Here is a 26,172-nt window from a genome sequence, read left to right on the forward strand (position 1 = left end):
ACTTTTCAAATTCTGTCTCCAAAAAACATTTCCTATTGCGTAGAATAGGCTACTTTTCAGAAGTGAAAGTGTTACAAGTCACGGAGTGTTGTGTGGCGAGTGACCAAATCTGTATGAGCCAAATGTCATCGGTTTCACACGCAAAATCCCGAATTACTAGTTGTCATCTGAATAAAATCAAACAATAATGAAGCTACACTGCAACAAAACTTGGACAGAAATTTTGAAGCTGAACCTTGCATCAGCTTTGACACATTTTATTCGTAGTAAGGGGAGGAGCGAGACCACCCTCTTTTCCTCAAATGGGATCTGGCAGAGACCGTCTGACTGGAACTGGACATTACTGGTTTGTTAGGAGGGGAGGTGAGCTTCTGACGTCAGCACGGGAGGTACATAAACAGTGTGCGCACTTCGAAAGTTTCAGAACATTGGGAACTTAAGGACACGGACTTTAACAAACTTTGATTTGGGAATAAATATTTATTCACCAGTGATAAGTCTACCATAACAAATAAGGGAAAACGTCTCTCTTAACCTACTGCTAACACTTGGCGAGGCTTATAAACTGAGCGTGAAAACTGAAGTCGTAGTCTGTCATAACTAATTCGAAGACTACACCTGTTACAAAAACATAGCAGGCTTGTGCTGATATTTTCCTACCGGAGTAAAGGGAAATCTACGTTAATGAGTGTATTATACAGCCTGGATTCGCAGTGCGTCTCACCACCATGCAATATGAGTTGGGCGATGGAGCCTGCCAACTTCTACGACAATAAGCTGAGCACGGTGCACGGGTCCTGCAAACCCAACCGAGATGGTGGCACCGGCGAGGACAGCAACCTGGCAGAGCTAAGCACCGCTCCCGCGATGTATGATGACGAGAGTGCCATCGACTTCAGCTCCTACATCGACTCCATGTCCTCTGTGCCAAATCTGGAACTCTGCAACGACGAGCTGTTCGCAGACCTATTCAACAGTAGCGTGAAGCAGGAGAAGGCCGACTTCACGTATCTGCCAAACACCACGTCAGGAACCATGCCGCTTTCGTCCGGCGTGTCTGCTGTCAGCGTGACCAGGGAATTTGGGAGGAAACTGGATGCGAGTTTCTCGAAAGGGGTCTTCAGCGCACCCATTAAGCAGGAATCGGACTGGAGTGACAGTGAGATGTCATCATCGTTACCTTCACAAATTGAAACCTGCGCACAGACCGCAGTGAGTCTGCACACTGGGCAGCCCACCCCGCCGACCACTCCGGAGCCCTCCTCAATTCAGGGCACCACTCGCAAAGTCGGAAAAGAGAAAGGGAAAAAGAACGTTGACAGGTACAGCCCAGAGTACCGCCAGAGACGCGAGAGGAATAATATCGCCGTCAGAAAAAGCCGAGACAAGGCAAAGCAACGAAATATGGAAATGCAGCAAAAAATGATTGAACTGGGCGCCGAGAATGATAGGTTACACAAAACAATCGACCATTTAACCCGCGAGCTTACCAGCCTCAGGAGCTTCTTCAAAGATCTTCCCAACTCCTCTTTTGTAAGCACGGCGAGTGCGAACGGTCGGTGACATGTGAATCAACCTCGGATCGATATTTATGAACTTTAAAAGAACATACCTCAATACATTGATGTCTATTAACAATCTGTAGCAGACTTACTGTAACGCTGCACCAGATTAACTTTATTGCTTTGAAAAGGGTACCGAATATTTCTCATATAATTCATGCATATGATAAAGCAGTCATTATCACTTTTCGGGCAAATGTTTTTCTATTTTAAATTATTTTGTGTTCAGTTAAAAATATATACATGCCAGTTTTGGTACATATTTTAAATTCCAAACTTTGTATTTTTGTCAAGAAGAACCTGAGCATGTTTGAAATTTTTTACATAGTTTGTATATAATTTTTGATTTTTGTAAGAAAATCTATAATAAAAGTGCCTAAAAATAATTGTTTTATGAGCTGGTGACGTTTTTGTGTGGGTGGGGTGGGATTTGAAGTCAGGAACATATTGTAATAAACGGCAAACCGGTTAGTGACTGTTCTAACAAGTAAAAAAAAACGCCTGTTGAGTTGAAAGTAAATGAGAACCAAAAGTTGGATTAGTTGTTTCAACAGTCTATGAGCTAAAGTTCCCTTCTGCCTGTTCAACATTGGACCGGAAGCAGTGACTTGCTTAGCAAAATGCTTGCTCATTGGGTCTGCAGGCCTTCCAATATGGTTGGCATAGTACTTTGACAAACTGTATATAAGTCCAGTATTGCAACTAAGGCTAAAGTTTTGATAAGGTGTGCACCTGATGTTAAGTAAATGAAATACCAGTGCATTTTCTTGTTGATGTATAATGGTAACATGAAGTGAAACAAAATATCAAGCAATATTACAAATGAAATGAATCAATTCCATGTGGTGTTTATTAGTACAACCATGTACACATTCCCATATGCCAGGAGGAATGAACTCAAACCTGGTCTCTAGTGTGACAGCCTATACATTTGGTAAAGTAACAGTTTATATTTGACATGTGATGATTTGACATTACTGTGAAATCTTTCCACAGTCAATGTTGCTTACCCACAGAAAGGAGGCTGTTCAAATTTTAATCAGGAAAGACTGACAGTGAGCAAGGTGAGTGATTAGTGGATATAAAGCAGGTGACACAGTAGTCTCAGAGGGCACCTGGGGTTCTGTTCTCAGCTCGTGCTGAGGGATCAGAGGGGACCAAGTAGCATCACGGCGCAGGTAAACCACACGTTCAGGTCTGCAGCTTCATCTCATTTCCAGTGTCCTGATTTATATGTGAATAAATCAGAAACTCTTTCTGTTCGATGTACTTAAACGGTCGGTTGCTGTACTAGGAGGGTATTTTGAAACTCCTCTGTCATGAGGGCCAAGACGTTTGAAGACTGCACATGCAGCTATATTGGTGCGTCTTCCCTGGAGGTCCACATGACTCGTCTGTTTGATGTTGCTGTGCGCCAGGCGTGCGACGAGGAGCCCAGTCCTGACTGCCGCCGAGGTGTGACTCGTGCTCCACATGCTCTTCAGATTCTTTCCCTTTCGTTTGTGGGGACGGGGGCGGGGCCAGACTCCTGTAGCGCCTCGTTTGAATAGCCTTTGCTGAGGCTGATTTCTTCCAGGCCGACCCAGAGTGCCGGCTTCCTTGTTACAACACGAACGTAAGTGGCGAGGGGGCCCACCTCCTTCCCCAACACATTCTCCACCGTGTAACCCTGGAAGCACATCGAACGGCACTTGAAACAAGCGGAAGGAATGTGGGCGCCCTTCTGCAGCTATGTTCTCACATTAGGACTGCAGGAGCCAAATCAAAGAGCCTGGAGCTCTGTGCTTGAGGGGGGGCAAGTTAGCCAAACTTCAATGGCCCGCTGTGTTCAACTTTGAGTAACGGAATTAAGATGGCATTACTCGTTTTTGAATGCTCACACATCACGGTTACTTTGACGATCAACGATGTTATATTCATTAGTGCTTAAATGCATTACTCAAAGCTGAGGGTAAAGTGCGGTAAGTGTTTGACTGAGTGGCCCCTTCAAGCAGAGACAGATGTAACATCAACACCTATTCACCATTTGTAAATAGAAAGTAATTATCAGCTGATAGTTCTTGCATTGAAATCTATCAGCAGAACGAGAGGACAATAGGCTTTAATCAGAGGCACTTCAGATACTGTATGATTCAGGGGTGAAGGGGTGTACATGCCCAAAGTCAAATGAGAGCATAAATAAGCAGAGGCACTGTCATTTCCAAAATGATCACTGTCTGCTTTCCAGCAGGGCTTTGACATGTACCAAGGGTTCGAAATATAAAATGATCACCAATTATTTTACATTCAAGTGTAAAAGAGTCCTGAGTATAAATGCGGTGTCAGTACATTATGGATCAGAAGGGAGATTCTAAGATATGAGAAGACCAACCTCACTGCCAGATGGGGTGAAGTTCAAGAAAGACACGATGGTATCTTGTAGCAGCTGGAAAACAAATTTGACAGAAAAATACATGTTCACTTTAAATCATGCAGAATCTGGAACTGTATGTTTCTGTATGTTTCACTTCAATCAACTCAATGTGATAGGAAATTGATAATAAACAAGGCAATGCACTGATCAAAGGCATGCACTTTATTGAACTGCTTTAAAGATGACTATGCCTTTCAAAACAGGACTCATCCACTACATCTGGAATTTCAGCACTTTGACCTTAAGTAACCCTGTCCCTTTGTCTGACATTATCAGCTGTGTGTAATAATAGTGTCAAAGAAAAAAAAATCACGATGTCAAACTCTCCTGTCAAATGTGCTAATTAAAATGTATTCATAATTAAACACGAATGGCAATGTGGAGCAACAGTTTGGGAAATGGGCTTGCTGCTAAAAGGTTGCCGGTTTGAGTAGCTGAAGAACTCTGCTACATGTGCAGAGCGCAGCTCTTAAAAGTGTGTCACCGTGCCCCTCCCTTTACAAGCCCTTGTGCTGTTTAGATTTCATGGTTTGTCTCACAGTGGGCAAAAACAGAACAGCAGACTTCATGAAGTGACAGCTTTGTTCATCAATTCATCAACTTTACTTCTGCACGGACCCACAGAGGTTTCAACTTTATCTTCAAGTGTTAAGCCTCAGTTGAACTAGTACCAAGACAAGTTATTCCATCGTGTGATATTTATATATAAAATATATAAAAATTACTTCACACTGATAAATGTTAATCACATGTGTATACTTACTAACTGTAGTGTATGCTGAGTTTCAGATTAGATTAAGCATGTACAATTTCCATTTACCTTTATTTTAATGGTGCACTGACTGAATGATGCACAACTTAAAAAGACTTCAAGCTGCATCTTCATTGTAGGGTTGACCACTTTAGTGTTACAGAAACTGCAGAACAATGCTTGACTAGGGGGGACACACAAAATAAATTATATTTTAAACACAAAGTACTGTATGTTTGTTATCAATAACATTACCTCCAAAATAGAACATAAAATTACAGTACTAATAACTGGGTTACATTCAACTAATATTAGGATTATCATAATCATCTTGTGGATAAAATTTTTATAATTGAAGTTTAACTTCAAAGCGCCAATGGTAAGAACACCAGAATTCTAGAAATTACTTTAATTTTTGTCAGTTGCAAGATTTCTTACAATAAGATTATCAATTCACCGTTAAACCAGTCATCTTTGTGGATAAATTCATGATACTCACTGCTCCCCATGCAAGGCCTCCAACCGGTCACTCCCACATAGGCTACAGACTGGCCAGGAATATGCTGTGTCCTCATCCACGCCGACAACCACACCTGCAGACAGAAACAGGCTTATCACATCAAGACACCCAGACTACGATATTTCTTACACACAGTACACACATTTCTGCTGACACACTCATCTCATTGACTCCTCAACTCCCGCTGCAAATACAAAACCTAGAGGACAAACAATTCTAATCATTGTCATTCTTTGGTGTTGTATGGATTTCTTAGCCCCGATAACTTTGTAGAATGCAGAAAGAAAGCAAACAACTCCTGTACCAATGGAGGTTAATCAGTTGAGCCAACTGAATGAATGTGTTACTGTTGGACCTACACTACCAGTTAACCATGCACAAATAAGTATTTGAAGTTATTTTGTAGGTGGGTTACTGACTGAAATGTCCTGTCTGAGTGTGTGGCTCCTCTGATTAGAATGAGCAATAGACTATGTAACCACAGTGGCTATTCATCTGAGCAGTGAAACTCGAAGGTTCACAGCAGTCAGTGATGGCTTCAGAAAGTGTGAGGCCTCATCATCCTCATCATTACATTATTTACGTCCTTAACTTCACCAGGATCACACAGCCGCATATTTACATATAAAACTTCAGATTTACACATTATACATTTAAACAACTACAGATTTACAAATTGTACATTTATACAACTGCAGGTGTACACATTACACATTTATGCAACTGCAATTTACACATTACACATGTATACAAGTGCATATTTACACATTTGAACAGCTGCAGTTATGCACTATGAAAGAATAGTTATAAATTTACGCATTATCCATTTAAATAGTTGCAGATCTACATATTATACAATTATACGGCTACATATTTACACATAATCCATGTATACATTTATAGTTAGACTATCAATTTACATAGCTGCAGATTTACATATTTATACAGCTACTGATTTATTAATTTATGCAGCTGCAGGTATACACATCATCGATTTATACATCCTTTAAACACTCACAATTAGCTAATGTAAATATTCTGTTAGAACAATGGAACTATGTTAGGCAGTCAGCAAGTTAGTTCCGCTATGAAGAAGAAAAAAAAAAAAAACAATATGTCTAATCGAGCTGTTCAAAGATTATCCTGCATGTCCACAAAATTTACCCAAAAACTGACAGGGCTTGTGTAATGCTCAAGAGCATCTCTGCACCATAGTGTTCAGTAACTGAGACAACATATGAATTTCAGCTGTGCATCATTTATATCTATGGTTGCAAAGTTAGACCCTACTGTACAAATGTGTGTAGGCCTGTGTGTTTGCCCCACTACCGTCCAGGTCTGCAATGATTAGGTGCTCTGCTACAAACGACAGGTTTGGGAAATGCCCTATTCTGGATCCATGGCCACTATTATTGTAAATATCTTGTATTTTGAGGCGGTTGCCTTGTTGTGGTAAGGAGGCCTGCATATGTGTGTGCGTGCCTGTGTGTGATGGCAAAAGACAAGTTGCAAGTGGTGAGGGACATGAGCTGCCTCACTTCACACTCTCCTGTGAAATTCTTTTGTAAGCTTTGATAACTTGAGTTGATAATTCAGTGTAAAATATAGTTTCGAAACTTTTAAACAAGATGTCAAGGTAGCACTGGAGTTTTTTTTTGGAGGTCTAGCTTTAACACCATTTCTGCAGTATATCTGCTCTGCCCCCATCTGTGTAGCCCCACCCTGCCTGCTGTGGTAGTGCTGTGAATGTGTAACAGGTTTGGGAAGCCTCCTTGCAAAGAGCTGTCCTGATTGGTTGATAAGATTCAGGCATGGCGAAATTTGGAGTGACTGATTTCAGAGCCTGGGGCAGACAGAGAAACCAGATTTTTTTCTTAGTGCCTTTAATTTATTGATATCTGTTAGGATGTGAAAGAAATGTAACCAAATATGCACAAAAGCGATGTAAAACAAACTCACATACTACATCTAAAACCTATAAGAGCTGCTTTTATGCATGGTCCCCACAGTTGATTTGAGGGAAGACAGCCGTGGTTCCTCTCTAAAACGTGGTATCACCAGCCTGCTTCTTATCACACCATAAATTCCAACTAAATTTGCATAGAGTTGAGGAAGACCTTTCATACACGGCTTTGGCATGTTGTCCACGAGTGCCTGAACAACCAGTGGGGGTCGCTAGAGAGTGATGAACCACAGACCCCTAACTGACTGAACCCTTCAGGACCATGGGCAATGCAATCGCCAATTGTGCACTGCCCTGTGGAGCTACCGGCTGCAGTGGGCACTGGCACGGTCCACATTCGATCCGAGGGGCTCATCGTTGCATCATAGCATACATGAGCCACCGGGCAGCCCATAAAGGCAACTTCATTAACTGGGAAAATAAAGAAAGCCTTTATTTCATCAACACTGAAATGGTTCATTTTCAGTCCAATAACCACAGAAAGGATTCTCACACGAGGCTAAAACTGCCTCCCTACAGCTTGGACAAGCCTGAGAGACTCTGGGGAGCACAAGGGGGGGTGGGAACTGCAGAATAGCAAGTCTCACACAAAGACCACAGCTTTGTCTTTAGCCACCACAAGAAGGACCCGCACAATGTGACCAGCACAGAAAAGCCACAGTCCCTCCCCCCTGCTCCCCCCCCCCAAAAAAAACAGATAAACTCGGTTTCCTTCAAGAAAAAAAGAAAACTCCTGAACCCCTAAAAAGTTTGAGTAGGGTGAACGGGACAGCAGGAACATGTTTCCATAACTCCATGAATACTATGGCATTCCAACCTTGCAGCATGCCCAGAGAGTTGGCGGTAGCTGCGGGACCCAGCAGATCCAGTTTTATGGGATGGCGAAGAGGTGGGCCCTCAGTGGCCAGACCGTCCGAGCCAGGTGCGGAAGTCAGGGTGTCCAGCTGTATCACTGAGCGCTCCACGCATTGGATCAAACCTGCACAAAAAGTCCAGACTCACACAAGATACTACCATTTATATCAACAGTGATAGCCAGCGAATTTCTCTGCAGATGTTACCTTCAACCATCTTATTGTTGTACGATGAAAACGTTATTAGATGCTATTGCATTGCATTACAGGCATTTAGCAGACTCTCTTATCCAGAGCGACTTACACAACATTTTTGATGAACAGATGCAGATTAGATGAACAAAGCAATATGCAGTGTTGAAAAGGCCAAGTATTGTTGTGTTTTGGGAGGACACTGCTGGATTAAGTAGGAGGGGAGGAATTACCGTCTTCTCTCACGGCGTCTTTAAATGTCAGGCTGCAGACGAAGGAGGTGCTCAGTGCTTCGAGCACGGCTGGGTGAAGAACGCAGGAGGAGCTCACACACACGCCCACTGTCCTGTTCAGCTCCTCACCGCCCTCCTCCGCCTCTCTCTGCAGGCTGGGATCAGTCACAAACAGCCAGAATTCGCTCTGCCTCGGGCCAGAACCCTGAGAACCGCAGTAAACCACTATCAGCAGGCCCCACGCGAAAACTGCTACACACCAAAACAACCTTTGCCTTGCACACCAAAAAAGCCTAGCCCATGTGCATCAACACAGCCTAGCCCCTGTGCACTGACACAGCCTACCCCTGTGCGCTGACACAGTATAGCCCATGTGCACTGCCACAGCATAGACCCTGTGCACTGACACAGCCTAGCCACTGCGCACTAACACAGCATAGACCCTGTCCACTGACACAGCCTAGCCACTGTGTACTGACACAGCCTTGCCCCTGTGCATCAACACAGCCTAACCCCTGTCCACTAATAGGAGAACCATGTCCCTGTGCATTAATAAAGCATGGCCCCTGTCCATCCTTGGTCTCTATCAGGGAGATAATTCAGAGTAAACAGCACTTCAGCACCTCATCCATTGCTGCGGTTTGGTTTGTGCGGAATGTATGCCATGTGCAGGAATCGAAACGTAGTGCAAGAGGATGGCTGGTGCCCGTCTGCAGCTGGTCAGGGCCTTTCGACAGCTGCCACAGGCAGGCTGCAGGCACACAGCCGACCAGAGGAGTCACTGTTGTGCAATTAGACGGGAACCTCTTTCTGAGTGACACTACAGAGCAATTATGCACTGCCCAGCAGGGCTTGGCACTGGCACAGTCAGTATTCAAAAACACTGCGAGGCACGTCCACTCATTGGAACAGAGTCTCAAGTGCCCCAAATACCTGCAGCCCCTATGAACATCCATGTGAGAACAAAAACACGAAACTCCACAGCTAGCCTTCAAGGATCGTACGGAAATGACTTGTGGAACAGATTTTTAAATTGGAAATATTTCCTGCAAAGGTTTTCACATTGCTCTGTTCATGGTATGCATAGCTATTTTGGACAGAATGTGGCATAACTGGGTAAATAATACCTTTTACCATGAAAGGCACCTAATTAAAAAAAAATTAACAGCTTCATAAAATTCTGGGATTGCAATGGTGGATGGAACAAAAACCAGAAAACACAGGGGTACTCCAGGAATGAGGTTGTGAACCACTGCTCAATATATTTATGTTTATACATTGTTTCAGATTATGCTCCTGCTGACAAGCCAGGTTTCCATAGGGAGTAAATAGATTTTGTCAAATTGAAGTGAAGGCTTTGAGTTATTTAGCTAGAAAATGTAGCCCTTTTCACCAATTCTAATTAGTCTTACTTCGACATGCCATTAATAATTCCTAACTAGCAAGTATAACAGGCACATTTAACTTATGTTCCATTTCCATGCTACTGAGAAAAAAGGTAGCTGGCTCATCATCACTCTGATATGCATTCTGAAATGCATATCAGAATGCTATCGTAATATTTTCTGCCATAATGTTTTTAGATTTCTTAATAAAATGTACTAGGGTCTGATTATTGGTATTCGTACAGCGAACATTAACTGTTCCAAATATCCATTTATCTTGATATAATTTCTTTGTACGATTTAAATGTATGATAGTAAATAAATAAAAACAGCATCTGTTATATCATTCAAAACATTAGAATTGTTAAGTACGTTCTTCAAGCTAGATGGTGAATAATGCTCATTTCAACATTTCATTTGTTGTACTTTAAACATAAAATGGAAAGGCATATTGTATAATTGTTTTCATGATACAGTAATTAAGTCTGTAATTATTATATAATCCCATGTTTAAATGTTTAATAAATAAGCATTTCCACATGTAAAGTTTAAGGCCAAATGTCAATCCCTATCTGCAGTATCTCTCAAAGAATGCACTGTAAAAATGAGTAAAAACTTGGGTCAAAAGACACTGCAGAATTTGAGTGAAGGCACTTGGATTATATGTACTTGAATTCTGGCAGTAATGTAACAACAAAGAATTTGAACAAGACCAGAGGGACTGAGTTTTGCGTGAGATAAGAAAATTGTGAATGAAAAGATTAATCATGCGCACTCAACTCATTATTTTTGCTTCTTTGACTTTGACACTAAAGCAAAGCCATACATATGGATCCTTGCATGCTTTTGAGACAACTACCCCTTCATTTCCCACTGATCTCTGACCTCCTGAATCCTCTGGAAAAAGACAGCATTTTAAAAGAGCTATTAGGGATTAAGAGAAGAAGCAGCAGCAACCGGCAGCAGGATTTGGTTAGAACGTGCTTTAAAAACACACACATGGAAGATATTTACTTCTTTCCTGTTCTGACCAACACAATGTCCTTGGACAAGAAATCAGAGAATGCTCACAAAAAAAAAAAATGACTTTGAACAACACACAAAAAACAAAAAAATAAAAAAATTGGTACATGAAGTCCTGGGGGACCTAAGCTCTGGTAACTTTCTGAGGTGACAGCAACTTTCCAACCACCCACATGCTTCATACAAAAAAAAAAAAAAAAAAACAGGAAAAACAGCAACATGATAAATCAACTTGCTGTCATTGTTCTTCAAATTGTGCCAATGTGTGTACTGTTTTTATGTCAATGCCACAGTCGCTAAGTTTAAACATGCAAGCAGGGGAAAACGCAAATGCCGAAATAAGCTCATGGCAAAAACATTGATTTCACTGCATGACACATTTATTTCTAAGGTCACACATTCGCACTCTGGATTATATAGGTAATGACAATCTAAGAATTTACAGCAAAGTTTAGCAAATAAACCGACAATCTGCCAGCATGTATTTTGTTATTCATATTTCATTTCTCAAGGTTCCTTTAGAGAACATGTTGATTTATAAGCGACAAGGTGAGTTATGGATGAGGTTTACCTGCTGTCTCTTGTAAATGACTGTGGCTGTGAAGCTACAGCGATGGCCAAGGGGGACGCGCTACAACAAAGAAAATTAAAGAACTGATTCAAAGTTGAGCGTCTCTAGATGTGTTGCTCTTACCTGCAGTATTGTGTGTGTGTGCATGTACAGATGTGTTGTTCTTACCTGCAGTATCGTGTGTGTGTGTGTGCTTGCGTCTGTCTGTGTACAGGTGTGCTGCTTGTTGCTCTTACCTTCCAGTATTTCTGTGTGTGTGTGCATACAGGTGTGTTGCTCATACTTGCAGTGTTTCCTCTCTGTGAGTGTGTGTGTGTGCGTGCGTGCATGCGCATGAGTTTCTGTGAACAGTTATGCTGCTCTTTCCTGCAGTATTTCTGTGTGTTTGTGTCTGTGTACAGGTGGGTTGCTCTTACCTGCAGTGTGTGTTTTTGTGTGTGTGTGCGTGTACAGATGTGCGGTTCTTACCTGCAGTATTTCTCTCAGTGTGTGCACCACAGCAGGCAGATATAGTCCTGGTGCAGGATGCAGCAGCTCATCTACAGAGCCTTCACCCCTTTGGGCTGAGAGCAAGTAACAGAAGCTTGGGGCTGGAAGCTTGGCTCTGTCCTGTAACACAACACACCACACTGCCATCACTGCCTCTGTCCTCTAACACAACAACACTGCATCAGCTCTGCCACACTGTGCCTCTGTCCTCTAACACAACACAACACACTGCCATCACTGCCTCTGTCCTCTAACACAACACAACACACTGCCATCACTGCCTCTGTCCTCTAACACAACACACACACTGCCATCACTGCCTCTGTCCTCTAAACAACCACCACAACACACTGCCATCACTGCCTCCTCTAACAACACAACACACTGCCATCACTGCCTCTGTCCTGTAACACAACACACCACACTGCCATCACTGCCTCTGTCCTGTAACACAACACACCACACTGCCATCACTGCCTCTGTCCTCTAACACAACACAACACACTGCCATCACTGCCTCTGTCCTCTAACACAACACAACACACTGCCATCACTGCCTCTGTCCTCTAACACAACACAACACACTGCCATCACTGCCTCTGTCCTCTAACACAACACAACACACTGCCATCACTGCCTCTGTCCTGTAACACAACACACCACACTGCCATCACTGCCTCTGTCCTCTAACACAACACAACACACTGCCATCACTGCCTCTGTCCTCTAACACAACACAACACACTGCCATCACTGCCTCTGTCCTCTAACACAACACAACACAACACAACACACTGCCATCACTGCCTCTGTCCTCTAACACAACACAACACACTGCCATCACTGCCTCTGTCCTCTAACAAAACCCACACATGCCATCACTGCCTCTGTCCTTAACACAACACAACACACTGCCATCACTGCCTCTGTCCTCTAACACAACACAACACACTGCCATCACTGCCTCTGTCCTCTAACACAACACAACACACTGCCATCACTGCCTCTGTCCTCTAACACAACACAACACACTGCCATCACTCCCTCTGCCTGTACCACACACACACTGCACACGCTCTGTCCTAACACAACACACCACACTGCCATCACTGCCTCTGTCCTCTAACACAACACAACACACTGCCATCACTGCCTCTGTCCTCTAACACAACACAACACACTGCCATCACTGCCTCTGTCCTCTAACACAACACAACACACTGCCATCACTGCCTCTGTCCTCTAACACAACACAACACAACACACTGCCATCACTGCCTCTGTCCTCTAACACAACACAACACAACACACTGCCATCACTGCCTCTGTCCTCTAACACAACACAACACACTGCCATCACTGCCTCTGTCCTCTAACACAACACAACACACTGCCATCACTGCTTCCGTTCCATTTGATTTGCTGTCTGAGTATGTTTGATTGTAGACGTAATGACAAATAACATCCGTTTATTCAAATAAACTTTGTTTTTGATCAGAAAGAGACTCGCGTTCACATTATGATAGACTGAATTTACACTCTGCTCTGACCTTCGAAGAACATGTTTTCTGCCGTTCATTCTGGTATTGTTCGACTGAGATATGCGTTGAAGTTGGAAGTTTATATAAATATAACTTCTGCTTTCTCTAATGCCTCATCAATCGCTTACTTAAAGCTTGACACGTCCTTGGACGATTCTAAAAGAACGAATGGCATAGCAACGTGTGATGAGATATAATCGAGTTCTACGGAGACCATGAGAACTATCGAAAAGAGAAGCTGAACGATTCAGGATGTTGCATTGCGCACATACTCACGTCCTGGCTGCTCTGGTCTTTCCGGACCTGAGGACCATTGTGTGGGCCACACTGTCAATGAGACTGAAACTCATGCATGCCTATGGAGAAGAACTGAGAGTACATCAGCAATGAACGCTCTTCATATCCTTCAATCCAGTCGCATCCAACCATGCCAAACTAAAAGCATTGCCACGCCTACATAACCACTAAGACAGCTCTGAATACTGCTACACACTGCATAAGGTAACTCGATCATCACAATGCACACCACTGTTACTAATCCTAGTACGTGACAAGAACTGAGCTGTTCGGTGTGCATTGGCAAACCCGTCCACCATCTTTCAAAACTCATACACCATGCGGGAGGCCACCGGCTGCCATGACTGAAGCCGACACAGACGAAAGACACACACAATGACGTGCTATCATCTTTCCAGCGCTCCACACATGCACAAATAACACAGTAATTACACCCCATCACACTAAGCTCTTACATCTGTCACCTGCAAAGGTCACAAAATCCATCATGTACAACTGTAGCACATCATCTCTCTATCGCATCTGGCAACCGTCACATCACAATCACACACCATGGCGGTGTCTGCCACCTGTAGCCATACATCACAGCACAACGTTTCCCTCCAACCTTCGGTTGTTTCATTACATCGCATCACCCAACATAACACGTTAGTATCACTCCGTACAACAGGCAGCTGTCCATCGTCACTTCGCAAGTGTAACCATTTCATGTCACTGCCCATCTACTACACACTGCACCTTCCAATGCGTTGCTCGCTCACATGAACCCTCCAACTGAGTCCCCAGAAACATGTGTTGAGACATCGCATACTTGAACATGCGTCTGCTCCATTACCACTATCAAACCACGCACTTATCAGTACAGCTATCGCAAGGCCCGTGTGACCAGGCTGTACCCTCACCTCAGAGGTACATCTCCACTGTGCAGAGTGTTGAGACAGAGCGCTACATTAACATGCAGAGGCCTGCCAGGTTCTCACACAAAATCTCGCACGCCTATATAAACAAGAGAGAAATGCAGCCAGTCAAGCAAACACTAATGCTGGCTGTTTTTTGGTGGTTTACAGTGGCTTGTTTACCACAGAGAACCTCCACTGGGGTTCATGAGAAGAACACACAGTACAAGGAGCCCGTCATACCCCCCCAGCATATACTAATAGGCACAGGCTTAGCTGGATTAAGTTACTGACAGATGAAAACGATATGGCCCACATGTTAAACCCAACAACCCTTCTGTCAAATGGGGGAATAAGGTTATAGATGATTATGTCAATGTTAGATTATAAGGGCTGAGCAGAGACCTGCCTTAAACCATGAGAGATAAACATAAGGGCCTGTGTAACATTAAGGGGGTGAAAGCAGGAGTCTGTGTAACATTAAGGGGGTGAAAGCAGGAGTCTGTGTTACATTAAGGGGTGAAATCAGGAGTCTGTGTAACATTAAGGGGGTGAAAGCAGGAGTCTGTGTTAGATTAAGGGAAAGCAGGAGTCTGTGTAAGATTAAGGGGGTGAAAGCAGGAGTCTGTGTTACATTAAGGGGTGATGAAACAGGAGGTAACATAAGCTGTGTAACATTAAGGGGGTGAAAGCAGGAGTCTGTGTTACATTAAGGGGTGAAATCAGGAGTCTGTGTAACATTAAGGGGGTGAAAGCAGGAGTCTGTGTTAGATTAAGGGGGTAAAAGCAGGAGTCTGTGTAAGATTACGGGGGTGAAAGCAGGAGTCTGTGTTACATTAAGGGGGTGAAAGCAGGAGTCTGTGTTACATTAAGGGGGTGAAATCAGGAGTCTGTGTTACATAAAGGGGTGAAAGCAGGAGTCTTACATTAAGGGGGTGAAATCAGGATTTTGTGTTAGATTAAGGGGGTAAAAGCAGGAGTCTGTGTTACATTAAGGGGGTGAAATCAGGAGTCTGTGTAACATTAAGGGGGTGACAGCAGGAGCCTGTGTTACATTAAGGGGGTGAAAGCAGGAGTCTGTGTTACATTAAGGGGGTGAAAGCAGGAGTCTGTGTTACATTAAGAGGGTGAAAGCAGGAGTCTGTGTTAGATTAAGGGGGTGAAATCAGGAGTCTGTGTTACATTAAGGGGGTGAAAGCAGTGGTCTGTGTTACATTAAGGGGGTGAAAGCAGTGTTGTGTACATTAGGGGGTGTAACAGTAAGGGTAGTTAGGTGAAAGCAGGAGTCTGTGTTACATTAAGGGGGTGAAAGCAGGAGTCTGTGTTACATTAAGAGGGTGAAATCAGGAGTCTGTTACATTAAGGGGGTGAAAGCAGGAATCTGTGTAACATTAAGGGGGTGAAATCAGGAGTCTGTGTTACATTAAGGGGGTGAAAGCAGTGGTCTGTGTTACATTAAAGGGGTGAAAGCAGAGACCTGCGTTTAATTATGAGTGGTAAACATAAAGGCCTATGGGAGTAGTGAAAAGAGAGGTCTGTGTTAGATTATGGGGGGCAAAAATAAATAAATAAATCACAGCCTGTCTTAGATTAAAGGGGTGAAAGCAGGGGCCTGTGTCAGATTATGGGAGAGAAACACCAGGGCCTGTTTTAGATGATTTCTCTCAGGAGGGAATGGTGCAGCGCTGATCACCCTGAGGACCCGCCTGTCGTTCAGCCCTCTCCTTTTCCTCGGAGTGACTGTAGGAACGTGTTCTTCAGCTCGCGGAGGCCCCTTTCCTGAAGAGTGGCTCTGCAGCTCATTCCGGTTCCGCGGGTCGCACACCAGCTCCGGCGCTCGCGTAACCGCGCGCAGCGGCGGGAGGGCGGGCTTTCATCTGCCCGCGCCCGCGGGCCGCTACAACATCCCCGCGGTCCCAAGCGACGGTCTGCAGCACGCCTCCGGAGAGCTGCGTAAAATCCTCAACAACCGAGACCAAAAAAGGCCTGCCGAAAACATTCCTGTTACTTAAACTGTTGTTTGTTTTCACAAGATAAACAGTTAAGAAGTTGCAGGTCCTAAACAGAACGATATTCCAAGCTGGCTGTTTTTGTTACCCTTGAGCCTACGGACACACCTACATCTACTCTGGTCAAATTAACAATACATATATGCAAATATGACAACACAGCAAAATGGCACGCAACAGTAATTCTGAGGAGTTCCTTTTGAATCGTTTTTTGTTTATTCAGTAAATTGTGGCACACAATTCATACGTGCATTGCCATGAACAACTGCACATGCTCACAGAAAACTACAAAACTGAGATCCAAACAAATCTACGTGACATGATTCCGTCACTATTTAAGGGTTGACTGTTGCTGTTCTCTTAAGTTTTATAAACAATATTCCAGGCTGTTGGGCTCGCTGTTTGAACACTCATTCAATTCAACCGAGCAAGTGAAAGAGAGAGACATTGCACTGAGATCATACACGGTTTACCGGGGGCCTCCCAGGTGGAATGTGCCTGCAGTCCTGAGTCCCTGCCCCCACTGAATCGACCCCCCACCCACCCCCCCTGCTCCAAAAGTGGAATCCGCTCCCCATTAACCAGAGTTACTGATCCAGTGCGAGGCAGCAGGGGAGCGCTCTGCTGACCGATACACAGCCCCCCTGAGTGACCCTACGGCCAAGCCAACCGCACGACGCCCCGGGGGTCTGCTGGCACAGACACTGCCAGACTCTGATTCCAAGGGCACATCAATGCCCAAAGAACCAGTGCACTGATTTAAAGGAAAAATTAAAGAAAAATTCACTGAGATTGTTAAAAAAAAAAATTAAAAAAAAAGATTTAATTTCTGCAGACAGAAAATCAGTTCATTAATAATACTCCTGGTGACATCGTCAGGAATAACTACAATATGAAAAGTACAGGTACAGTGTAGGGGTGTAGAAATGGACCAATAAAAGTGCCTAAGATATGGCTGCATCGATTCCAAAGTGCCAAACCGGTCCAAATTAAGAGGAAAACTAGTCAAAAACAGATATGGCCATCAAAAAACAAAAAAACCCACAATACACAGAATGCACTCCAAATGTAATTAAGATAATTTATTAACGGGATGAATATGTTGACAGTACATCTGACGGCAGTGTACACGTTATATAAGGGGAATAATGTATGGCCAATGGCCTACAATGGTGATAATAGAAAAATGGAGCATATGGCAAGATGTACATGTTAAGCGTCTGTAGGCCGTGGCACATTGCAGCAGGAACATTAGCAAAAAGCAACTCGACACTATCACATACCAACATACACCAGTTTGAACTTGACACTGTTTGATTACGTGGAATCGAGACTTTCAATCATTTTTGTAACTTTGCTTACTGTAAACGCGCTGAAAGCTTTCTAGCTATCTGGCAGCATAATGAATAATAGACCACCACTTCAGCATGTAGTCATCTTAGCAAATTACATTTGTTAACTGCATTTTTATTAAATTGAATGTAATGTCCTGGTTTTCATCTCTTTGTTTCCTCCCAGCATTTCACGTTGCGAAAGCAAAATCCATGATTTGGCTTTCACAACGCTTTTCAACAGTGACTTGGTTTTGACTCTGATTTCATGATTGTATCACATAAGACCTGAATTGAATGGGAGATAAAGTGAACTGAATCCAGAGCTGAATCGAATCGTATCGAATCAGAGCTGAATCGGATCAAATCATATTGACTCACTGCATTTGTAAGTTTTGTAAGTATGACTATAAGTTATTATAAGTCTTTAATTTCTTGTATTGTATCGCACACGGTCTATGGAAATGTATATCACATTATCTGAGAGGGAAAGGTTCACACCCCCTAGTACAGTGCCATTCATCATCTCAGCAACATACTATCTTTAAATTTCAAAATCAATGAAGTACACGTGTGGGTACTGCCGATTACAACAGATTTCTAAAATGCCAGAAATAGATTTAATTGGTAACTTTGCAGACTGCCCCAAAAATCATGGATGAAAAAGCAGTGTAACAATTGTATCCACTGTACAACCCTGTAAGACAGAGACAGAGGAAATGTCAACCTATGTCAACCTATAAGACTAAGGACACCGTGCTCAGTTACAGGTGTTATCCTTTAACTGCTCTTATTTTACTGACAGAGCATTCACCTCCTGCTTAGGACAAATTTAACAGTGTTTCTACACAATAGGGGAAGACACGGAGGCTTCTGTTACGACACTTCAATGCACCCGTAAACGCGTGACCTCCCATTACTGATAAAATGGACCACCCGACGCAAGAATACCCAGAACGCCGTGTGCTTGTGCGCAGGTTAGGTGAGGTTAAATGATATCCGAACTGGGGAAAAACCAGTACTGCAGACATTACTAGCTACTAAAATAGGAAGGAAGTCACAAATCAATATTTTAAAGTCTGTGCCCAATATAGTGCCGAACATCAAGACTTCCATCTACCTTAGGGACACCCATATTCAGGAGTGACAAAGGATGCTTTAAACAGCAAAGGAAAGATTTATTGCCCACCAGACATTTGCCTATAAGTGCTGCAAAACACAAGCACTATTTATAAAGGAGATGGGGCAACAAGGCGAGAAGACCCAGTTCATGTTACTGCAGACTCTAAGACCAGACATGTGATGGAACACAGGCCAGGCAGAATTTATTTGCGTGCTGCTGGGCAATTAGAATAGCTTGCATTTCAAAAGGTCTGCTTCAAACATAGCTCCTCCACTTATCTTTCTGTTTCTAACAAAATAGGATGACTTTTAAATTGATGGAAGACAAACTTGTATCTCTTGAGTATGCAAATATGACAATGAAAAAAAGATTGGGATCCCTGCCCTAACAGTGCTCTTCTTCACACAGGGGTGTGGAACACAAGCTTCTCACACTCTCACCTTCACACCCCAAACGTGCTCTTACCTTTACACCCCTCACCTGGTCCACACCCTCTCATCTTTACACCCCCCACCTGCCCCACACACCCCTCACTGGTCCACACACCTCACCTGCCCCACACACCCCTCACCTGCCCCACACACACACACACACACACACTTCTCACCGGCCCCACACATACACACCCCTCACCTGGCCCGTGTAGCTCTCTGCAGCACCTTCATGCTCTTCAGCACACACCAGCTCCCTTCCCACTTCCTGATGTGCTGCTGCAGGCTCTCTTCTGGGGAGAGCTGGTGGAGCGCCACCTCGCTGAACAGCCCATACGCGTCCTGGACCAGGAGACAGAGCCTGAGACGAGACGCACAGGAACAAATACCGCTTTAGCCTGGAAACACCTCTTTTTACACAGCTTTTCCATCATGTGCCATGTCCAGCACAATAGCGTGTATACAGAATAACACCTAGGATAGACTCTGGTTAAGACATTAGTTACCCCACTCATGAGCCATAAGTATAGCAGTTCATCAAATCAACAAAGTCATTTTACTCATCACCCACCACACAACCAGGTCATATGTAATTCAAACACTTGCAATATATGGCTAAATCATTTACTTAAAGAGTACATGGTGATTTTCCACTTATCGGTTATGTGCTATTTGCCAGAGCATGAGAAACACATAGCAAGTTAAATATGTCGTCTGTTTTGGAGAATATGCGTTTTAATTCATCGTCTATTTCAACGTTGAGAAAGTTGTCATTTGCTACTCACGAAACAGTACCCTCATTTCACGCCGTAAAGAAATTGACAGGAACACGTCCTGCTGTCAGACAATGCAAATATTTGACTAACGTTAGGTCACTTAAATTAGAGTGGTTTAGATTATTTCTGGTAAATCATTTGCTAGCTAGCTAACGTTAGTAGCAGAGTTCGCTTCATAAGGCAATGTTATCGAACGTAGTTCTAGTTGTTTATGAGGACGTTTAGTTGTGCTTTATCTTACTTGGCTACTAGATAGCAAATTAATTGTATAAGTCAACGTCCTACTTAGCTATCTACGTACTTGATATACTACTAGCTAGTAGCTTGTGAAAATTCATTCCCAAAAATAGCGCTTATCATGGGCTAGCTAGTAACGGGCACGTCTGTCAATCATAGCTAATGACAGTTTCATTACCACGCCAGACGTTCGGGTGAATTTTTATGTGGAATTTAGGCTTAGAAAATAGTTTAAAGTACATTGAAATGACTGAAGAATAAAAAAATTATGCACATTTGTTTTGTTGTTGCCTGAAGACAACTGGGAAGTGTCACATTCAACCACCATGGTACTCCTTTAAAAGTTTATATAAAGCTGACAATCTTCCCAAAAGAATGGCAAAAGATGCTATTTGGCTGAACTACAGAATAGTTTAGTGGGACATGTTTATTATGTTCATGAAGAATACAAGAACCTGTCCAGAGGCATACAATCTACTGTATGTCTCTAATGAGTAATATCCAGTATGTCATAAATAAAGTAGGTCTCACAACCTAAGGATTGACATCACTGAGACAAGGTAAATTGTGTACAGATTTTTTTCTGCTTTCCCAACTTGCAATAAACCATCTCGATTTTGGTTTATAGCCTCTCCCTTAGATGCTTAAAATAAACATATAAAATTTAAACAGAAATTATTCTGCATTTGCCTTGAGCCATATTCATTTGCATTTGTCTCCTTGCATTCAGTTCTGACCCAACTGCCTCCCCCGACTGATGAGGATCCCTGTGGTGTGAAAGTGGGGTTGCTAAAGCGCAGACAGACTCCAGACTACACAGACAGTGGGAGTCCTAAAAGAAAGTACAGTGTCACCGAGTCGCTGGCTGTGCTGCACAACCTGACGTGACCCCACCCCCACCCCCACCCCCACCACCACCGCCCCCGCCCCCGCAATGCGAGTAAACAGCACACAGCATGTGGGGACACATGGTAAAGGAAGAACAGATCTGTGCTTACCAGGTCAAGGAGGAAAATTACTGGCTCTGTGTGTGTGTGTGTGTGTGTGAGTGCGCGCACACACGTGGGTGGGTGGTGTGCTGAGAGGGTGGGGCCACAGACAAAAGTTGAAGGCTATTCCCACAAATACATCCCAGAACACAGGAAGCATCGGACACTATTCTGGGTCACCTGACCAGGCTCGTAAACAGCTTGTGTTGGTAAACATGACGGACGGTGGTGTGCCTGTGTTTACGCACACCCACCAATGGTCAACGTGACACCAGTGGGTTTGGGTGCACATTGTGTCTCTTCTGTCAGTGCTCATTTCCTCCCAGGGCTACTTCTACAAGCCACTAATCGACAGGGTTCAAATTCCAAAAGAAAGAACAAAGTGTCTCTCAAACCACCATTTTATGTCCTACGCATGCACACTAATGCTAATTTCTCAGCTTGCTTTAGTTGCTGTGCCAAGTAGGATATCACTGTATATTCCCCAGTTTATTTGCTGCCTATTCTGTCTGTGCCTGTGACAGTGCTTCAGAAGAAACGAGTCCAATACAGAATGTTATGTGAGAAACAAGTGTGAACTGCAGTAGTATTCAGGGAAAATAATTAGCGGAGGGGGAAGTCAGCGAGCCCAAGTCTGAGGTTTTATTTACTTCCTTTGATGTTTGCAGAGGCGTAGCACTAGCGCTATTAATACCTGGGGAAACCAAGATAATGAGCACAGATACAAGCCTACCCAAAGCACAATATTTCTTACAGTGAAAATCAACATATGATTCAGTCATAAGCTGGAGCAGTGTTGACATTCAGGTCAATTTTCCACTGGCTATCCAGGAAAGTGGATTTTCAAAATTACTGGCCTGACCACTGAAACTACTGGCCCATTTGCAAATCACTAGGTTTTGATGCTGCCAATTTAGTGTTCTCATTCAGACAAGTCTAAATTATAAGTCAGATTCAAACAACTAGTAATACACAATTCACTCAAAGTAAATGATCAGAGCCATCCCACACCAAGTAAGGCTACACAGGCAAACTCAGGTCACAAAAGTAACACCAGAAGGGAAAACTTCAGGTCAGTGTCCTTTTGAATCCAGACGTTCAGGCTGCCCAGAGGGAACTATCATCCATCTCTTAAGCGACCGGCTGAGGACAACACATTCAGTATGTCAGCACTGGCTTCTCTGGGTGAGGACAGGTGCTTTCTCAGAAAGCCCAGAGTGAAAGCCACACCTGCTCCCGCTGAACTCTCTGCTGTCTTCCAGCTGGGAGCTGGCCGCTGTTCCAAGCCTTGTGCTAAAACACTGAGAAAGGAAACTGAACGCTCAGCATCCCTGTTCACTGTGTTTATTAAGGTTTGTGAGAGCAGATTCCAGAAACAGAGTACTATTTGAAGGGCAAATGTATTATTTGCTTGCATATTAGACATAGCTTACATTATATGTGGAAGGTTTAGACAGATGAGCATATCATCTCACCAATGCAGTGGTCCATAAAGCACAGAAAAGGGGTGTGCAGTCCTAATTCTTAGTGGTTCCAGTGAAGAGGAAGGGGAATGGGCACGGAGGCCATGTGACAAATGAAAATCATTCAGTCCTAAAATACCAAAACACGGGGGGAAATTATACACCTTCCTCCAGGGCAACAGCATTCCTTCATCGCTTATCCGCACTGCTCTACCAATGAACCTCTCCTCCAACTGTACCACATGCAGTCTCGCACACCTGACCGTGTGTACTAGAACTCTACATTCTGTCCCACGCAATGCACTCTATACTAGAACTCTACATACGGGTGGTAGCGTTTAATCGAGTAAACGAGTACTCAACATCAGATTCTTAATCACTTCAAAAAAGTAACAAAATTTTTTTTTTTTTTTTTTTGGAAAAACTACAATGCATAACCAATATACAAAATAAAGTAACTAACATCACTAACATTGCTAACATCACATTGGTCATGTATCTGTGTGGCACATAGGTTTTTATGTGTACTTGCCCACTCATGTATGATATATTATAAGTTCCCCCACCCCCCCCACCCCCTTCTCTGCAGCATCCACAGCAGGGTAGGGTAGGGTAGCATGTAAAGTAAATGTAAAGTTCAGGACCTGGAGCCGGGTTCTTCAGTTGGCTTTTGGAAGCAGTAAAGAAACCGCTGATATCCCAGGCCAACTCACCGGTTTAATCGTTTAATTATTTTCAGGTGACAAATAGAAACTGAAAAAGTAAGTTTGTACTTTGATTTGTTATTCAACAAATTCACAAATTCACTGAATTCTTCTCTATCTAAATTTTGAATAAAAAAAACACAGGTGGACATACAGAGTCTCACACCTGGGAGAGTGCACTAAAAGTGAACATGCAGCATATTACACCTGGCAGAGTGTTGGAAATACTTATGGAGGGCTTCTCTTTTAAATGACATCTCGAACCACAGATAATTTTACTATTCAAACAGGTGATTCACGTTCAAGGCAGACTTAAAATCCAAATATTTCGCTTCTGACAATTTGTATACGATTTTAGTTAGGCTGAGGCTCCATATGAAACTAAGAAAAATAATAAAAACAATAGAGTCTTATTTGTGCTGTCATAGCCAGTTCTTCTTGAAGGCACGTCAGGTAAGATTGCTGGAAAATGGCTCGCTGACCTCTATAACTTGGGTACAAGCCGAAACAACATCAGCTGAGGAACGCAAGCTAAGATTAAATTGACTTACTCAAAATAAATATAGAACTTATCGAAAGGGTACTGTTTGACCCCAGGCGAATCCAGCCCATTTGAACAGACATAACCCATTGCAATGCAGTCATATGGCTTTTTAAGGACAATCTGTGTTACAGACCAAAAAATGAGAGGTTTTCTATATATACATATATTCAAAAACACTTTTACTTCTTTTTTCTGAAAGGCACAAAGGCACTAGGTTCAGCTGACCCTTGAGCGGGGGTTGCGTGTTTAAACTTGCGTTTAAAAAAGCTTCACAGGAAAGATACTATTCATAGAGTAATGGCACAGGGGTCTCGCAGGCAACAGCACACCGAAGTGACAGGAAAAGTCTCCCTGCTTTCGAATACCAAGCGTTTCCTCTCCTCCTTCTTCCTCCCCAAACAGCCCTCCTCTCATTGGCTGGCTCTGTCACACGCCGATTTGTGGAGTTTGTTATTGTGAGTAATTACAGGAATTCTGCCCCGTTCCAAAGCTCTTCCAGGAACCGCTGGCTGGCGAACACACATGCTCACGCGCACGCACACACACGCGCGCGCACACACACACACCTCACCGAGGCTAGTTCTATCACACAGAGTACACATTCTGAGAACAACAGGGCAGAGACGAGTTCTCACTGGGAGAGGCCAGGGAGGTGGGATGGCTCTCGCTCCCCTGTCCACCAATCAGAGCACAGGGAGTTATGATAAACATCATGCCTGTAACCAGATCTCTGCAGCACATTGTGTTCCCTCTCCCACAAGAAAACAACCGACTCCTTCTCACTTGGAGTAAACACTTAATCCTCTTGTTTATTCAACTTGGAGCCAGTAAAAGTTGAACGTGTTCTAGTGCTGCTTTTCTTCTCTCCCATTTCTACCAAAGTAAAACACGCTTAAACTGCAGCTTGTGTGAGTGAGTAAGAACCCTGCAGTAACAACACAGAGATGGACGCATCATAGCCCCCAGCAGAAGGTTTGCCCGTTTCACCGGAAGCACTGCCAGGAAATCTGTACGTTTTTTCATCCTATTACTGTAGCACAGGAGCTTCAGTCAAAACAGGCCACATTCTCACTAGAAATATGAGGCTGTCTTTGGATATAGCAATGAATAGCCTATATAAATTTAAATACTTAGTGGAAATGCACCTACAGCGCTGTCCAGATCAAATGTAATCAGTGAAATCGCACAGTCCACATGAAATCACACTCCCATGCAAGCAAACATGAGGAACTATACCAAAATCCTGAAAAGCCAATTCCACAGACTTTTCAGGCTTGTCTCTCAAATCAGAAAAAATAAGTAAAACTTCTCAAACTGTATTTTTTTGAGTGTCTTCAAAAATTTAATTGACCAACTGATAATTTTATGCCTGTCAACAGAAACTGAAAAGTATATGCAGTATATGCAGTTTAAGGACAATCTAGGAATAATGAACTGAGGGTGTTATATTGAACTCCAAAATCTAATTTAAAAATAGAACCTCTTTTTATTTCTGGAAAAATTAACACCATATTCTAGCAACATACACTGAACTAAATGCATACCTCAACGCGTCATGTAAAGAAGTATCTCGGGATACGAGATACCAATACAAGCGGAATGAAGACAGTTTATAACTGAAATGTTGGTCATTTAAAAAAAAGTCATTGTATAACTATAATTTTTGGTTTAAATGAACAACCATTAATTAAACCAGTGGTATTCAGGATTATATTTTTGGTGTCTGTTCTGAATGTTCTGAATCTATGCTGGGGTAAAATTTATGACTGATGAAAAGCAAAAAAAAAAAAAAAAAGCTGCAAGCGTAATGGAATGTTTGAAACTGGTACACAGCAGCACGGCGATCTCAGATTTGGCGCCAGGCAGAGAGCCTTG

General features: G+C 43.2%; 2 protein-coding genes across 2 annotated transcripts in view; one reads left to right on the top strand and one right to left on the bottom strand.

Moving 5' to 3' along the window:
- Positions 1 to 406: 406 nt before the first annotated feature.
- On the top strand, positions 407 to 1,948 carry cebpd (CCAAT enhancer binding protein delta). The gene has a single exon (XM_064347062.1). The coding sequence runs from the start codon at positions 685 to 687 to the stop codon at positions 1,561 to 1,563; it is 879 nt and encodes a 292-aa protein (XP_064203132.1). The 5' UTR covers positions 407 to 684; the 3' UTR covers positions 1,564 to 1,948.
- A 444-nt stretch (positions 1,949 to 2,392) lies between these two features.
- Positions 2,393 to 26,172, bottom strand: part of spidr (scaffold protein involved in DNA repair) — a 70,836-nt gene continuing 47,056 nt past the window's right edge. Inside the window, exons 11-22 of the mRNA XM_064345570.1 lie at positions 19,787 to 19,945; positions 17,329 to 17,413; positions 16,514 to 16,639; positions 13,774 to 13,800; positions 11,936 to 12,076; positions 11,468 to 11,527; positions 8,489 to 8,693; positions 8,027 to 8,188; positions 5,226 to 5,319; positions 4,796 to 4,910; positions 3,934 to 3,987; positions 2,393 to 3,231 (exon numbers count right to left, since the gene is read on the bottom strand). Coding sequence (XP_064201640.1) covers positions 3,043 to 3,231; positions 3,934 to 3,987; positions 4,796 to 4,910; positions 5,226 to 5,319; positions 8,027 to 8,188; positions 8,489 to 8,693; positions 11,468 to 11,527; positions 11,936 to 12,076; positions 13,774 to 13,800; positions 16,514 to 16,639; positions 17,329 to 17,413; positions 19,787 to 19,945 — 1,417 coding nt within the window. The 3' untranslated portion in view covers positions 2,393 to 3,042. The remainder of the gene's footprint in view (positions 3,232 to 3,933; positions 3,988 to 4,795; positions 4,911 to 5,225; positions 5,320 to 8,026; positions 8,189 to 8,488; positions 8,694 to 11,467; positions 11,528 to 11,935; positions 12,077 to 13,773; positions 13,801 to 16,513; positions 16,640 to 17,328; positions 17,414 to 19,786; positions 19,946 to 26,172) is intronic.

This window comes from Anguilla rostrata, chromosome 8 (genome assembly GCF_018555375.3).
Source record: "Anguilla rostrata isolate EN2019 chromosome 8, ASM1855537v3, whole genome shotgun sequence".
NCBI classification, from domain to species: domain Eukaryota; kingdom Metazoa; phylum Chordata; class Actinopteri; order Anguilliformes; family Anguillidae; genus Anguilla; species Anguilla rostrata.

Coding starts and splice junctions, on each gene's coding strand:
- cebpd (XM_064347062.1), top strand. CDS start 685: ATGAGTGTATTATACAGCCTGGATTCGCAGTGCGTCTCACCACCATGC.